The sequence below is a fragment of the Phaseolus vulgaris genome, chromosome 2 (genome assembly GCF_051622355.1).
Source record: "Phaseolus vulgaris cultivar YP4 chromosome 2, ASM5162235v1, whole genome shotgun sequence".
NCBI classification, from domain to species: domain Eukaryota; kingdom Viridiplantae; phylum Streptophyta; class Magnoliopsida; order Fabales; family Fabaceae; genus Phaseolus; species Phaseolus vulgaris.
The window spans coordinates 5,153,453-5,168,118 of NC_143499.1; the positions used below are offsets into that span (position 1 = coordinate 5,153,453).

Consider the following 14,666-nt stretch of genomic DNA (forward strand, 5'->3'; position numbering starts at 1 on the left):
AAGTAAATAATGGTTATCTTCAAATTTTTAATTACTCTACTTAATTTTATATTAGTTCTTTTAAATAAATTAAATATACGTAGAGATATAAAATTATATTAAAATTTAATTATTCCTTAAATTTATGTATTTTGATAACAAAAGAAATGTGAACATTATTTTTAATTTATAAGTTAATTACTTTTTTAAAATTTTAATTAGTATTCGTTTTTGTTTAAATAAAATCAAGAATATTTTGTAATTTATTATATTATTTAATTAATTTAATCTTTTTTCTATTGCATCAATCAAAACTAGTACAGATTCATTTTCGTGGTGTAATCCAATGGATTGATTAAATTTATATTTTATAAAATATTATTAAGGACGTAGTTTAAGTAATTTTTATATAACCAAATGTAAACAGATTTTAACCCAAATATTCATAAGCCATAAGCCACCGGTGTGGAACTTAAGAGAGAGCCGGATCGATCACAGATAAGTCCTATATAAGATTTAAGTAAATGTTGTGATAATGTAAATTACTTGCCTGTGATCGTATGCATCTCAATATTCAAATGCAGTAATGTTATGACATTTAACAAAATCAAATTTCTCCACATATCAGATTTTGGCCGTAACCTGCTCCTTCATTTCAAGCAATGCATCTTCAAAGCACTTGGCAAGAAACTCAGGATCGGGAATGATATCTTTGGCCACCTGCACTTGCATGTCTGCCCTTCCAGCATAGCTCACCATATTCAAGACCAGAGCCTGCATTACCAAACACCAGCCACCAACAATGAACAAAATTATATTCACCTACAACTATGCTCCTGAGTTTGAAATAAAACAGAGATTAGGGACCATACATGTGGCAAGGCAGAATTATTTGCCCTTAAGAACGTTATAGGATTGCCTCCAATCATAATCTCCTCTTGTGGACCTACCACGTTTGAGATTGTAAACGTGGTGTGGCAGAGTATCCGGTAATTTAGAAGCCCAGCAAACTGCAGTTCAGAGATAAAACAGTATTGGAATTTTCTACTTTACTACCTAAATAGTCTAAAAACAAGGAAAAAGGAAGTGCACCTTTGGACCAAGGGTGGACATAACAAAATCTCCAATTTTGTATGAGAAACTGGCTTCCAGAGTTCGTTTCTTTCTGTCAATCGTTGCCTTAGCTCTCTTTAAATATTCTAAAGGATCTGAAAAGTTGCTTCTGTGGTAATATATTGGCAGCAGAATCATACCAAATTTGTTACCCCACCTCGCTCCTGAATTGTTTTTCATCAAATTGGATAATTCCTGATCAATAACAACAATAGTTCATTTTTATCCGTGAAGTTGCAGATAGAAAACAAGGAAAGTAAATTTGGGCAAGGCAAGAGTAGACCTGCAATCCTGGCTGCTTTCTTAAATTAACCATAGCTAACCCTGTTAACCGAACACCGTCCCGCAGCCCTTACACAAAAATATTATCCAATCAATTATGTTATCATCATCTGTGTTTGAGTGCACGCACGCCTTTTGTACATAAGTAGGAAGAGAAGCTTTGTTCATTAGAAAATACAACAGAATTTTACCGTTAGGTGCTCGGAAGTCCAAGTATCTAGATACCCCACATGATATAACTGCAAACAGAACGTCATTTATGGTCTGCACAATAGCAAAAATTAACAATCACAAGAACGAAAAGCTTTTTTTTTCATGTATGTGAGAGTGGTTTAATCTTGTAGTGGTTATTTAACAATTTGCAGTAGTAGTTTATTACGATTGTTGCTTCTAATAAATCCTATTCACAATCCATAACGTATCAGCGAAGGTTAAATTAAATGAATCACCTAGCTTATTGCATTTGACTAAAAAGGATTAAAGAAATAATTTTTTATATAAAACCAAAAAAAAAGTGAACTATTAAATATAAAATATAAGACTCCAATATACACGAAAAACATATTTATAAGTTCATTTTCACCGCATCTTTTTTATAAAAGACATTACTCAGGATAGTGTGAGAATACGAAAGAAACTACATATGTCCCCTCCAACCAAAAAGAAAACTTCCAAAATTTGAAAAGATAAAACTGACTTTCTAATTTACTAGAGTTTTTTCAATATTTAATTTTTGTCAAGAAAAGGTGCTAGTGGAAGGTGGGATCATTAAACATGAAATACCTTTCCAACAACTTTTTTCACCATAAAAATGGTCAACTTAATAGTTAAGCTAATCACTATATATTATGATATTAGTCAGTCAAATTGTGAGATTGGTCAATAATATAAAATTTATCAAATTTTAACAAAATTGATGAATTTGAAGTAAATTATATAATGTTTTAAAATTGTTTTGGGGAAGAAATATATGAATTATAGAAAAGTAGGAGTTGTGAATTTTGGATGCCTAAAATGATGAGAGTGAAGAAAGAAGGATAATTTGATTTAGTATATAGTAACAAAAATAAAAGAAGAAAAGAGAGAGGGAGAGACTTACCGCATTAACAGCAGTCTTGACGGTCTTCATGTCTTGGAGGGAGAAAGAGGCAGTAGCAATTTTGCGGGGCCAGAGCTGAACGCCGGCGCCGCCGGTTATGGAGGATTTGGGGTCACGAACCCATAAACACCTGAGGATGAAGTCGAGGATAAAGAGGAAAGAAAAGAAGAGGGTGAGGAGGAGATTCCAGAAATTGAAGGGAGGGTTAGAGGCATTTGAAGGGGTAGATGCAGAAGAAGCGATGGTAGGGAGAGCTTGGGGATCGTTGAGTTTCCTGCAACTGGCGAGGAACAGAGACATCAAGGAAATGCCATCGCCGAGGGCGTGATGGATTCGGAAAATAAGGCACTTGTGGGCCATGAGCAGATGGATTTCCCAGAGAGGCTTATCCATGCTAAGCCCATCGCAGTCTATGGATAGTTCGGCAAGGTAGCCGTTGATGGCCCGTTCATCCCCTTCCTCCCCCAGCGCCTCCTCGATTACGCGCAAGTGACGATCGATCTCCACTTGGGTGGGCCGCCAGTGCTCCTCTCCTCTTTGGTCTCTGACGAGGAGGCTGGTGAAGCGCGGGTGTTGGAGCATAGTTGACTTCCGCACCTCCGATTTCACTGACTCCACGTCGATGGGGTTCTTCAACCCTACCACGCAGTGGATTACTTGCTTCGTTTCTTCCTGCAGAAACAGCCTCCCCGCCGGCGTTAGAGCTTCGTCCCCATTCTCACCCATTCTCGTTCCCACCCTCTCTCTTTCTCTCTCTCTCTCTCTCTTCTCTTTTTATTTTACTTCTTCTGTCATCTCCCACCATTCACTTATCTTCATTCCATTTTTCTAACTAATTATCATCCCTCGAGTGTTTCAAAACACAAATATGTGCTTCTCCTCACCAAATCTAGAAGCACTTTCTTTTCAACATTTCTAGTTCTATGTTTTATATTTTGTAAAAGAGTTATGATATCTTAATATTTGTAATAAAATTTTTTTTTAATAAAAATACATAAAATATAAAATGTTAAAACTTTTTTTAAAATTAACAATAAAATAAACATTTTCGCATGTATTAATGTTAATGATAAATAAATAAATAAATGGTGATAAATAGTTACGTATCAAAGCGGCACAGTTTAATAGGAGGTGGTCGCTGTCGCTGTCCCTCTACTTATGTCACCGCTCTTATTGGGGCTTCTTCAGCAGCCATCTTTTTAAAATGATTCTATATTTTTAGTTATTATAGTATTTGTACAAACAATTTGTTAAGTTTTTCCGTGGTTAATATTTATCCAAAAAAATTATTATTTACCATACTTAAATTGCAAAAATCTATTTAAATAACTTATATTCAATTTTATTTAATATATATAAGTATAAATAACACACAACAATAAAATCATTCATTAACAATTAATTTAAGACAAAAAATAACTAATTATTATAGTTAGTATGAAATTAAATATTTAGATCAAATTTTAAATTTAAATTCATATTTTTTTTAAAAATTAATTTTAAATTTAAATTCATATTTTTTTAAAAAAATTAATTTTAAATTTTAAATTTAAATCCAAATAGTGGATTGAATTTTAAATTTAAATTCATATTTTTATAAATCTACATAATATTAAGAATTATTAGTATAATGTAATTTAAAATTTATTTTTTTTATCTTTTTTGTGTGATAAAGGTTAATTATTTTATTTTTTTAATGTTAAGTTTATGTTTTTAATTATTCATTAATTTCAATACTTTTATGTTTATGTATTTATTATTTATTTAATATATATTTAAATACGTAAGTTTGATCTTAAGAGAATTTTTTTATCCTGATTTTACTTTCTTTTATTATAAATTAAATAATTTTAATAAGTTTAATTTTAAAAAAAATCGTATTAGACACATTTTAATCTTGATAAAAAAATGCTTAATAAAAAATTACTCCACTGTTTTTATTAAGATAAAACATTCTCTCATTTTCTAAAATAAAAATCATTAGTTTTAAAATACTAAAATAAATGGTATAAAAGGGATCACTTTCACTTATTTGATGCCAATTTAGTAGTAGACGTTTATGGTTAAGAATTCTAAAATTAATATTTTCCATTTTCTTTCTTAATATTTTTATTTTGTGTACCTCTTTTCTTCTCTACATTTTCGTAAAATAAAAAAATTATCTACTAAAGAAAACCATAGAAATCGTGCGTTAGTTGGAGTCTGCATTATAGAACTTTATCCGCACATCAGACTTTCATCTCCACGTGTTTAAGGGTTATATGGATTCATATGGAAATTTGGATTTTTTAACTTTTAAATTTGTATAAACAAACTGGAAGTATTACGACAAGTTATAAAATATGGACTAAAATTAAAATCAAATTTAAATAAATAAACTTCCAATGAATTAAAACAGTGTAAAAGTTGAGTAATTTGGTCTAATAGATTTTTTTTTCATTTTTAACTTACTAAATGATTTTATCTTAATCTTTTTAATTCGACTTTAGTCATAAGACTTTCTTAAATCAGGTAGCAAACCTAGCAGTGGAAAAAAAAGGATAAAGTAGTTTTTGGCATAAAATAAACAAGGGTGAAAGAAATGAATTTTGGGAGAAAATAAAAGGTATAAATTTGAATGAATAGGTTTGGCGGGGAGGCGTGAAATGGGAATGGAGGAAGAGGAAGATGAAATGCTGTGGTGTTCGTCTGATTCTTGTTCTTCTGATTCGGACGAGGACAATATCGAAGAACGGAAATCGCAGAACGTGGATGCACTGGTGAGGTAAGCAAGCTATTACATCAATTGTTATTCCATCAGCATTGAATTGAATTGATGAATTGAACTGAATTGCGGCGCAGGGGCAACCTCGTCGTGAAGAGACAATCGCTGCTACCGCGGCTTCTGTCAGTATCGCAAGGGGCGGCTGTTTGTAGAAAACCCTTTAAACCTCCATCCTCCAAATCTCATGCTTCCACTTACAATCAAGACCTCACTCGTAGGCTTTCCGCTCGCAAAAGGTTTGTTCCATGGGGTTCTTCCTCTCCTATTCCCAGACCTGCGTTCCCTGATTTCCAACTCAATTCACCAGTAACTGAGTCCCATGTTGATGTTCCTGTTTCTGAGGAGCTCACACCATCTTTGCCCCCGGGGATCGACCCTTTAGTACTCTGGCACCCTCAAGACTCCCAGCATGACCCTTCTAATACTGATTTTACCACCATTACAGTTGACCCTTTGCTTGTTCGTTACCTTCGTCCACATCAGAGGTTATCATCATTGCACCCCATTGCTCACACTTTAGCTCAATTCAGTATTAAATCAACAAAATCACTTTTTTCTCTCTTGATGCAGAGAAGGGGTTCAGTTCATGTTTGACTGTGTCTCGGGGCTGTGTACCACGCCAAATATACATGGATGCATTTTGGCAGATGATATGGGGTAACTTCTTTCTTTGAAATCTTTTCATTGTTATAGTACCCTTTTCTTTCTCCCCGCCTTTTTTCATTATAGGACTGCCTTTGTTGCACAGTCTGGGGAAGACATTGCAGTCCATCACATTACTATATACTCTACTCAGTCAAGGGTTTGATGGCAAGCCGTTGGTTCGAAAATCCATCATAGTGACTCCTACCAGTCTTGTCAGTAATTGGGAAGCTGAAATAAAAAAGTGGGTTGGTGAAAGAGTTCGTCTTGTTGCTTTATGTGAAAGTACAAGAGAGGATGTTGTCTCTGCGATCGACAGTTTTACAAGTCCCGAAAGAAATTTACAGGTGAAATGAAATTTCTAATCATTCTTCTGTTGCTTAAATATCTTGAACTACACATGTACTCAGTTAGTATTCCCCAATTTGCAGGTTCTCATTGTTTCATATGAGACATTCCGAATGCATTCTTCAAAGTTTAGCTCTAGTGACTCGTGTGACCTTCTCATATGTGACGAGGCTCACAGATTGAAAAATGATCAAACAATAACAAACCGGGTATTGTAATTTGTAGGGCTTATTTTCTCTCCCTCCTTTACTGGCATGTTTCTGAGTTCACTAAACTTCCTGGATTAGGCATTGGCAGCCCTCCCGTGCAAACGTAGAATTTTATTGTCAGGAACTCCCTTACAAGTGAGGATTTTTGCATGATTATTCACCTGTCTTGTTAATTACAATCCAAAATCTCCGTATGTTTTTTATTCTTGTTAATTTGGATGGACTTCCGTCACTTGCAGAATGATTTAGAAGAATTCTTTGCAATGGTTAACTTTACCAATCCTGGAATATTGGGCAGTATTGCACATTTTCGACGTTACTATGAGGTACATTGATTACTTCTTATATTTTGGATGCGCATTGTTGCAAAATTTTAGCTTGTCGTGTCAAAAACTCAGAATATACCAAAATTAGGGAAGAGGAGTTATCCAGTTGTTAAATATATAGTATGTAAGGAATATTCTATTAGACGCTGATAAGATAACAAGATAAACCAACTTCTGAATGCTTTCACCAGATGTGATGCTGGAATGGGACAAAGGGTTTCCCCCCTTCTCTTTTATTTTCATTTTTACTTTTGTGATACGGCTTACATGAATTTTGAAGGCACCGATTATTTGTGGAAGAGAACCTTCTGCCACTGCTGAAGAGAAGAAGATAGGTGCTGAACGGTCTGCTGAATTAAGTGTCAATGTTAATCGGGTAATGCATGTGATTGAGATTTTACTCTGTACTTTTAGAGAGCTGCATTATTTACCTATCGCAAGTGAAGTTGTAATCCCGCTTGATAACTAAAATAATCTATTATACAGCAGATAGCTGAATGGTAATGACGTGTGCAAGAAATTTATTTGGTTTCTGATAAGGAAGTATTATTTTCCTGAAGATTGACCAGACTATATAATTTTGCAGTTCATATTAAGAAGGACTAATGCATTGTTATCAAATCATTTGCCACCTAAGGTATTGTACTTTTCTTTATCTTTCTGCCAAACTTACTGAATTGTTGCACTGTTCAATCAACATTATTTTGCTTTAAACAAAAACAATATATGTGTGCAATCTCCCCCCCCCCCTGTATTTTATGAGAAGGTAGATGTCACACTGTTATTGTTGATATATTTGAACATATTTTTTATTTCTTGCATATTATTATATTGACTAGGGACCTTAAAGCAGTTCAAAAGTAACTGTGTAGGTAATGGGTGGTTAGCTGTGCTCTTAATCTTAATCCACGACCTATTTCTTGCTGTGCAGATAGTTGAGGTTGTTTGCTGCAAGTTGACTCCACTACAGTCAGACCTATACAAACATTTTATACAATCCAAAAATGTAATGTCCACTTTTGATTGAGCAAACATATATTTTTCACAAGGTACTTTACACTGTTGGACATGGATAAAAACAAGATTATCAAAACTGAACGAATAAGTCCATGTCTTCAAAACACAGGTTAAGAGGGCAATTACTGAAGAACTGAAGCAATCAAAGATTTTGACCTACATAACTGCTCTCAAAAAATTGTGCAATCATCCAAAGGTATGATCTGAATCTTTTTCTTCTCTAGAGGAGGGTGGGGTGAACTTGTTTAATTGGTCCTGTTTGATGTTCTTTTGGATAAAACTTACTTTGTAATGGTAGACCTTGGTGTATTGAACTCTTTCTAGGAAATGTGTCAATGAACCAGTAATCGTTAGTTTAGTTAGTTAGATTTTTGTTTTGTACATCCAACTAACTTGTACTGTTTTGTAGCCCTTTGTAAGGGTTAGCGTTGTTCATACCAAAGATGCCACGAAATAGAAACATTTAATCGTGTATGAAATAACGCTTATTGTTGAATTCACAAGACGGTTCATTTATTTCTAGCTTTGGTTTTGTTCTTTGTTCTTCATTTTTAGTTGGTATAATTTGATCATCTGTTTGACATGTTCTTTTATTGTTTTTGGGCTTTTTTGTTGGCACTCTAATCACAGCAGTAACTATTTCTTGGGACAATTTTTTCTTCTTACATAATAGTAAATTTTGATGCCATTTAGATGGGCAAGTTGTCTCTTTTTAATCTTTTATTTTCATCCAATTCCTCCTCATAACCCTAGACCCTCTATTAAAAATTCTGAAGGAAATCCATCTTCTACCTTCTTGTCCAATGACGTAAGTTCAATGCATATTTTCATTCTCACAAAATTAAATGTCTTGTAGCTTATATATGATACTATACGAAGTGGGAGCCCAGGAATTTCGGGTTTTGAGGACTGTATCCGGTTCTTCCCTCCTGAAATGTTATCTGGAAGGTAGATATTTTAGTTTAAAGTTTCAGCTAATCACTTGACTACTCATCCTATAAGGGTATACATTGTAGGTCTGGCTCGTGGACGGGAGGGCATGGAGCATGGGTTGAACTATCTGGGAAAATGCATGTCTTGGCAAGATTACTTGCTCATTTACGTCAGAGAACAAATGACCGCATTGTTCTTGTCTCAAACTACACTCAGGTATATATGGTAACAAATGTGAAGTTATATTGAGGTTCTCATTTTTAATAACTGTTATACCTGATGTAAGTCACTAGTTAGAATGTATTGAGATCCATACTGGTATGAAATGACTAATTTTTGTAAAAGTCAATTTTATGTAGTTTTTGAGGTCAGGTCATTAAGCATCCTGTATGTACTGTTTTTTTCAAATAATGAATCTCAGAAGGCTTATGTTTTCATTCATTACTATCAATAATCGTACGTAGATGAATGAGCTGATCTTATACTATTGTGTGGCAGTCATACCCTCGTTGTGGAATAACACTAGAGTCCCTTCTCTAGCTATCCCTGAAGATTTTATATAAAATAAAACAGAAGTATCACACCCTTGAAATTAGAGATAAGAGTAAAGACTGAATTATTTCTGTAGATTGAAATGTAGAAAATTGATACAAATATATAGATCCTACTTAATTATAGAGACAAGGAAACAAATCACAGACAGTGAGGCTCCCAAGTAAAGGAAATAAGGGAAAAAAAGTCACAAATTAAAACTATACACAATCAATCCCCTAATTGAAGTAGTTACAATCGCAATCCTACTTAATTACATACCATAGTTAATCTTATCACATAGAGCCATGCCTCTCCTCGAGCTGGTGAATGAATATATATTATTCTCTACTTGCAAGATTGCAAAATCGGTCTGTGCAGATCCTATGGTAAAAACATCTTGAAGAAAATGATATTTCAAAGAGAAAGAATAAACATCTTATTGAAATTGCACACTCCCTAATGTTAAAGACACATGTTCTTGTACATCATTGGGGAGATGCATTCCTCACTGATTTTTTTATTAAATATAATGTCTTCTTCTCTTGAAAATCAAATTCCTCATTCTATTATTTTGTTACGCTAAACTATCTCCCATGTAACAGACTCTAGATCTTTTTGCTCAATTGTGTCGGGAACGAAGGTACCCTCATTTGAGGCTTGATGGCTCCACATCAATTAGTAAAAGGCAGAAGTTGGTCAACTGCTTTAATGATCCATTGAAGGTAAAATGCTTACCATTTTAAAAAATTTTACCTGGAATTCATTAAGCATCAATTGTGATTGTCCTTATATTAAAAATAATTGACATGTTGCAGGACGAATTTGTTTTTCTCTTAAGCAGCAAGGCTGGTGGTTGTGGACTCAATTTGATTGGTGGAAATCGACTTGTCTTGTTTGATCCTGATTGGAATCCAGCAAATGATAAACAAGTAGTACCCTTGGTTTAGTTGTGACAATCGTTATGTGCATGCTCTCTCTCTCTCTTTCTCACTCTTGTACATTTTCTTTTGTTTGTGTTCTTCCTCGCCTATAAACAGGCTGCAGCAAGAGTATGGAGGGATGGACAGAAGAAGAGAGTTTTTATTTATAGATTTTTGAGTGCTGGAACAATAGAAGAAAAGGTATATATTGTTGTGATAATTGATTAAAGACAATGCATGTTACATTTGTTGTTCTTTTAGCTTGTGTTCCTTCATTGAGTTATTTCTATTTATATTTCCATTTACTATTCTGCTAAGTAATGTGTAGGTTTACCAGCGTCAGATGTCAAAAGAAGGGCTGCAAAAGGTCATTCAGCAGGAGCAAACTGATAGACTTGAGTCACAGGTTTAAACTGCTGCTTCTCGCATGTGTTCTAGTGGATGCTGCTTATTCCATTTCTTAAAATCTTATTCATTTCTGTCATGCTGTTTATTTTCAGGGTAACTTTCTTTCAACAGAGGATCTTCGTGATTTGTTTACTTTTCATGACAACATCAAGTAATGAACTCTTTCCCTTTGATCTACGTTTACTGATACAAATATGCAAAAGATTAATATGCATTTGGTATCTGGAATTTATTGGAAAGGGGGAAGAGAAAACTAGATAATTGATAATTCTCTCAATTTTGTGGGGAAATTATCGAGATTCTCCGTGCGTTGAAAGTAACCAAGTTCAAATGATTCATTCTAATTGCAATAGGATCCTCAAGATTTTTTAAATCCTTGAAAGTGATGAACTAAAGATAGAGGCAAGGAAGGAACAACAATGACTAGTTTCTGCACAGCCACTGAAACATTTGAATATGAACATATTGCACTATTTCTTTGCGATTATCAATTTGAGCGTGTTATCCTTCTGTTTCCCATACGAATTAATTAATAATTCTGGTTGGTCATAGAATCATCTTGAAAACACAAAAGAATAATAAAAGAAGTTTGTCATTGTGCAATTGAATCATGGTTCATATTGATGGTGTTAGCGACAGGGTAAAAAGAAATGACACCCCTCATCTTATGTATTGTCTATCATAGCATGGATCTGTGATCTTTACTTAACTATCAGTCTAATGTCTGATTTATTATGTTTTGTTAGGTCTGAGATCCATGAAAAGATGCAATGCAGTCGGTGTCAAATACATGATGGTCCGGGAAGCACTGATGCTCAATCAACAGAAGATAATGAATCTGGCGAAGAAACATCTGATATAGGTGGATTTGCAGAAATTGCTGGCTGCTTACAGAATTTAAAAAGATCAGAAAAGCAGGTTGGTTTGTGTATTTTTGGATATAAAGTTTACATACTCTATAGTTTAAAATGTTGCGTGCTTTTCTTTTGGGTAGGATGGGTACGTATTTTTTAAATTGGGTATGAGGATGAAGATTAATTTTTATTTTAGAGATGACAATGAAATAGTCAAACCCCACTTATTCTAATCAGTTGCCATCAATAGGGTTTTCTTATGGAAATAACATGAAAGTAAAGAAATACAGTTTCAAATGGTTTCTAAATTATGCTATAAAAATCAAATTTAGAAGTTTATGATTGGTTCAGTAACTCTTCTGTGCCGAACCTCAACTATTCATGGAATTCAAAAACAAACAATATAAGTTCTGACTCCTTACATTTCCCTTTTTCAGGTAGGGAGCCCATTGGAAGAAGATTTAGGAAGTTGGGGCCATCATTTTTCACCAAATTCTGTACCAGATGCCATCCTTCAGGCTTCAGCCGGTGATGAGGTGTGTCCTGGCGTTTTAATGCATTTTTTGTTCCCTTTTTTACCCTAGAATATATGTAAATACCTAAATAGGAAATCTGCCCATGATTATACATGACTTGCATGATTATTCCTGTAAGCCTATGATTATTCACTGCTCTACATTTTCAGGTGACTTTTGTCTTTACAAACCAAGTTAACGGACGACTGGTACCCATCGAGTCTATGATGAGTCCCAAGTTACAGCCAAAGGAACCAAATAAGGGACTACTGAAATCAGTGGCCACTCCTTTTTCTTTGCATAACAGATTACCGCTGCAGTCTGCTTCTGGTGTTGCTAGTATGTCATCATCATCCACTCCCAATGTAAATTCTGTGGGGATTACCAGAAACATGTCCAATGTTACCGACTGCTCTCTTGTTAGTAAACTATTACCACACAAAAGATCATATCCTGCTAATATCAATCATCATAATTTTGAGTGATATATTTCCTATTTTTCACCCCTCCTGCTGTTCATGGAAGCTTACAGACAAATAAATAAATCAAGTGAACACTTGTTTTTTGTAGTCATTTTCAGAACTAATTTGATATATAAAAAAGTGGGAAGAGTTCATTTTATTTTGTCTATTTTAAATAATTCCACCAAACTTTTTTTCTTTTAACCGACTAGCTATCATATCTTTAAATTTTTTCAAATGTATCTACTTATTAAATGTTTTTACAAAAATTACTACAAAACTTAACAAAGGGAAAATAGACTAAGCCTTTGTTGTGGAAAATAGTTACACAAGTATTTTATGTAAATGTTTTCCTTTTGTTAAGATTATAGAATTTTTTACTTATAAAATCTGGTGTAATCTTATACTCTAAGTTAGAATTTCTCAACGCAGGGATCGAATAGACGAACAGCTGTAAACACTTAGATTAAATTTGATTTTTTAGAGCGAAAAACTGTAATTAAAAAGAAAGACCAATAATTTAGTTAACAATCATTTTTCTTTATTCATACATCAGGGAAGAATTTTTTTCATTCAGACTAATCTCTTATTAGTTAGAATTGTTTCTCATAGAAAATATGTGACTGGATATGAAAAAAACTATTTTTTTGATACTGGTTCTTTTATACATGTCCATTTGATAATTTATTTCGTTTAGATAAATAACATTTTGTTTCCACATAAATCTCAAATACTTTAAACATAAATGAGAGAAATAACAATAATGTTTATATTGACAATTAACAAGTTAAAAATAACTAACATGAACAAAGATATTAATTAAATTTCTTAATTTATATGTTTTGACACGAGAAAATAAAAAAATACAATGATAGAACACGTAAATTTAATGTTATGATTAATGTTCATTGGATGTTTTGTAATAGGTGATGGAAAAATTAGGTTTAGGATTTTTCACATTTTTTGTGAAAGGAATGCATGTAATGATAAACTTATTAACTTAGGTTTTATTCATAAAGAATATTTTCATTGGTATAACTTAGGTTTTATTCATAAAAAATATTTTCATTGGTATAATAGACTTTTATTTATCTTATTTTTAGAATTCTTTATTAATAGGTATAGATTACCGATTTTTGTTAATCTATCGATTTTGGTTTAGTTTTTCCATATTTTTTATATTTTCTTTTTTTAATAATATTTTTTTATTTAGTGATAGATGATTGTTGTAGTTGAGGTGTCAATCTAGTTGAGATATAAGTTTCGTAATGACTTAAGAGATCTTTTATAAAAGAAAATTAAATCCGACTCAAAAGAAATATGTAACATTACTGAGTTTCTTTCCGGTGAATTGAATTCCGTTTTGTACAGAAACCTTTCATGAAATTATGATGCGTCACGTCTTAGAAGTTAGAACTAGTTCCAGTGGTGTGTCAGCAGAGCTTCACAAAAGAAACTGAAAGACTGTAAAGCTGTAACCTGGAACAAAGAGAATTAGTTTTAGGTGTCTTCCAAAATACCACAAAATCTATCATCCTCTTTCATTTCTAGTGACGTGCAAGGAACATTTTCCTAATCCAAAACAAACTTGTTTGGCCAGCATCTACAAGAAGTTGTGTAGCGGCAAGCAATGCAATGCAATGTGTGACAAAACTACAAGAACTTGTAGCTATCATGAATAACATCACCAAGAAACATCAGCCAGCTTGTGTGACAAAACTGAAGATCTGAATCAATAACCAAAACATTCACCACAATAATCCAGCAAGTCACAATGCAGAAAGATACAAGCAATGAAAACAATACCACACTTACCAAGGGCACCATAGACTTCATCATCCCTTTGTTTTCTATTCACTCATCGGATCCCTGAAATCTTATAATGTAAACCTACCAACAACATTAGAAGGTATTGTTACTGTAGTGAATTTCTTTCAGAGAGAAAGAGTGATATTTGTTTGAGTCTTATCTTACTTTGCTGGAGTTGGATCAAGTATTGACTCTATCCTTTTGCTGGCTATGGTTGTAGAGCCAATCAAAAGGCTTATTGTATATGACACACATGTAATATTTTTCATTATTTGCCTGAATCTTAATCTATACAAAGTCATAAAAGAAAAAAATTTCTTTATCCATAACATGTGTAATCCAACAACAACCTTGATTGGTCTTTCAAACAATTGTTTCAGAAAGAAGTAGTCTAGAGATTATATTGTTATCATTTACGTGTGAAACTGCTTTATGAAATAACAAAATATATTA

At 33.2% G+C, this 14,666-nt stretch overlaps 2 protein-coding genes across 10 annotated transcripts; one reads left to right on the top strand and one right to left on the bottom strand.

The window, feature by feature from the left end:
* Positions 1-469: 469 nt before the first annotated feature.
* LOC137810459 (wax ester synthase/diacylglycerol acyltransferase 11) lies at positions 470-3,502 on the bottom strand. Of its 2 annotated transcripts, none has more exons than XR_016518393.1 (6): positions 2,474-3,441; positions 1,566-1,613; positions 1,376-1,443; positions 1,072-1,287; positions 852-989; positions 470-753 (listed from the first exon to the last, which is right to left on the bottom strand). XR_016518393.1 is itself a non-coding variant. In XM_068611719.1 (6 exons), exons 1-6 carry the CDS (start codon positions 3,197-3,199, stop codon positions 604-606), a joined length of 1,371 nt encoding a protein of 456 aa, XP_068467820.1. In that variant the 5' UTR covers positions 3,200-3,502; the 3' UTR covers positions 470-603. The 2 variants fall into 2 exon arrangements, 1 of the variants encoding a protein (XP_068467820.1); XM_068611719.1 differs by having other exon boundaries at positions 1,566-1,638; positions 2,474-3,502.
* Positions 3,503-5,006: 1,504 nt separating this feature from the next.
* RAD54 (DNA repair/recombination protein) lies at positions 5,007-12,568 on the top strand. 8 transcript variants are annotated; one of them, XM_068611720.2, is made up of 21 exons: positions 5,007-5,237; positions 5,315-5,722; positions 5,808-5,894; positions 5,986-6,226; positions 6,311-6,436; positions 6,515-6,571; positions 6,676-6,762; positions 7,043-7,138; positions 7,349-7,399; positions 7,694-7,768; positions 7,889-7,975; positions 8,636-8,727; positions 8,796-8,928; positions 9,849-9,968; positions 10,062-10,175; positions 10,284-10,367; positions 10,495-10,572; positions 10,667-10,725; positions 11,321-11,492; positions 11,866-11,964; positions 12,114-12,568. In XM_068611720.2, the coding sequence occupies exons 1-21, from the start codon at positions 5,119-5,121 to the stop codon at positions 12,426-12,428; spliced, it is 2,700 nt and encodes an 899-aa protein (XP_068467821.1). In that variant the 5' UTR covers positions 5,007-5,118; the 3' UTR covers positions 12,429-12,568. The 8 variants fall into 8 exon arrangements, 2 of the variants coding, with proteins under 2 accessions (XP_068467821.1, XP_068467822.1); XR_016518398.1 differs by having other exon boundaries at positions 5,011-5,232; positions 8,782-8,928; XR_016518395.1 differs by having other exon boundaries at positions 5,013-5,232; positions 10,062-10,204.
* The last annotated feature ends 2,098 nt before the right edge of the window (positions 12,569-14,666 follow it).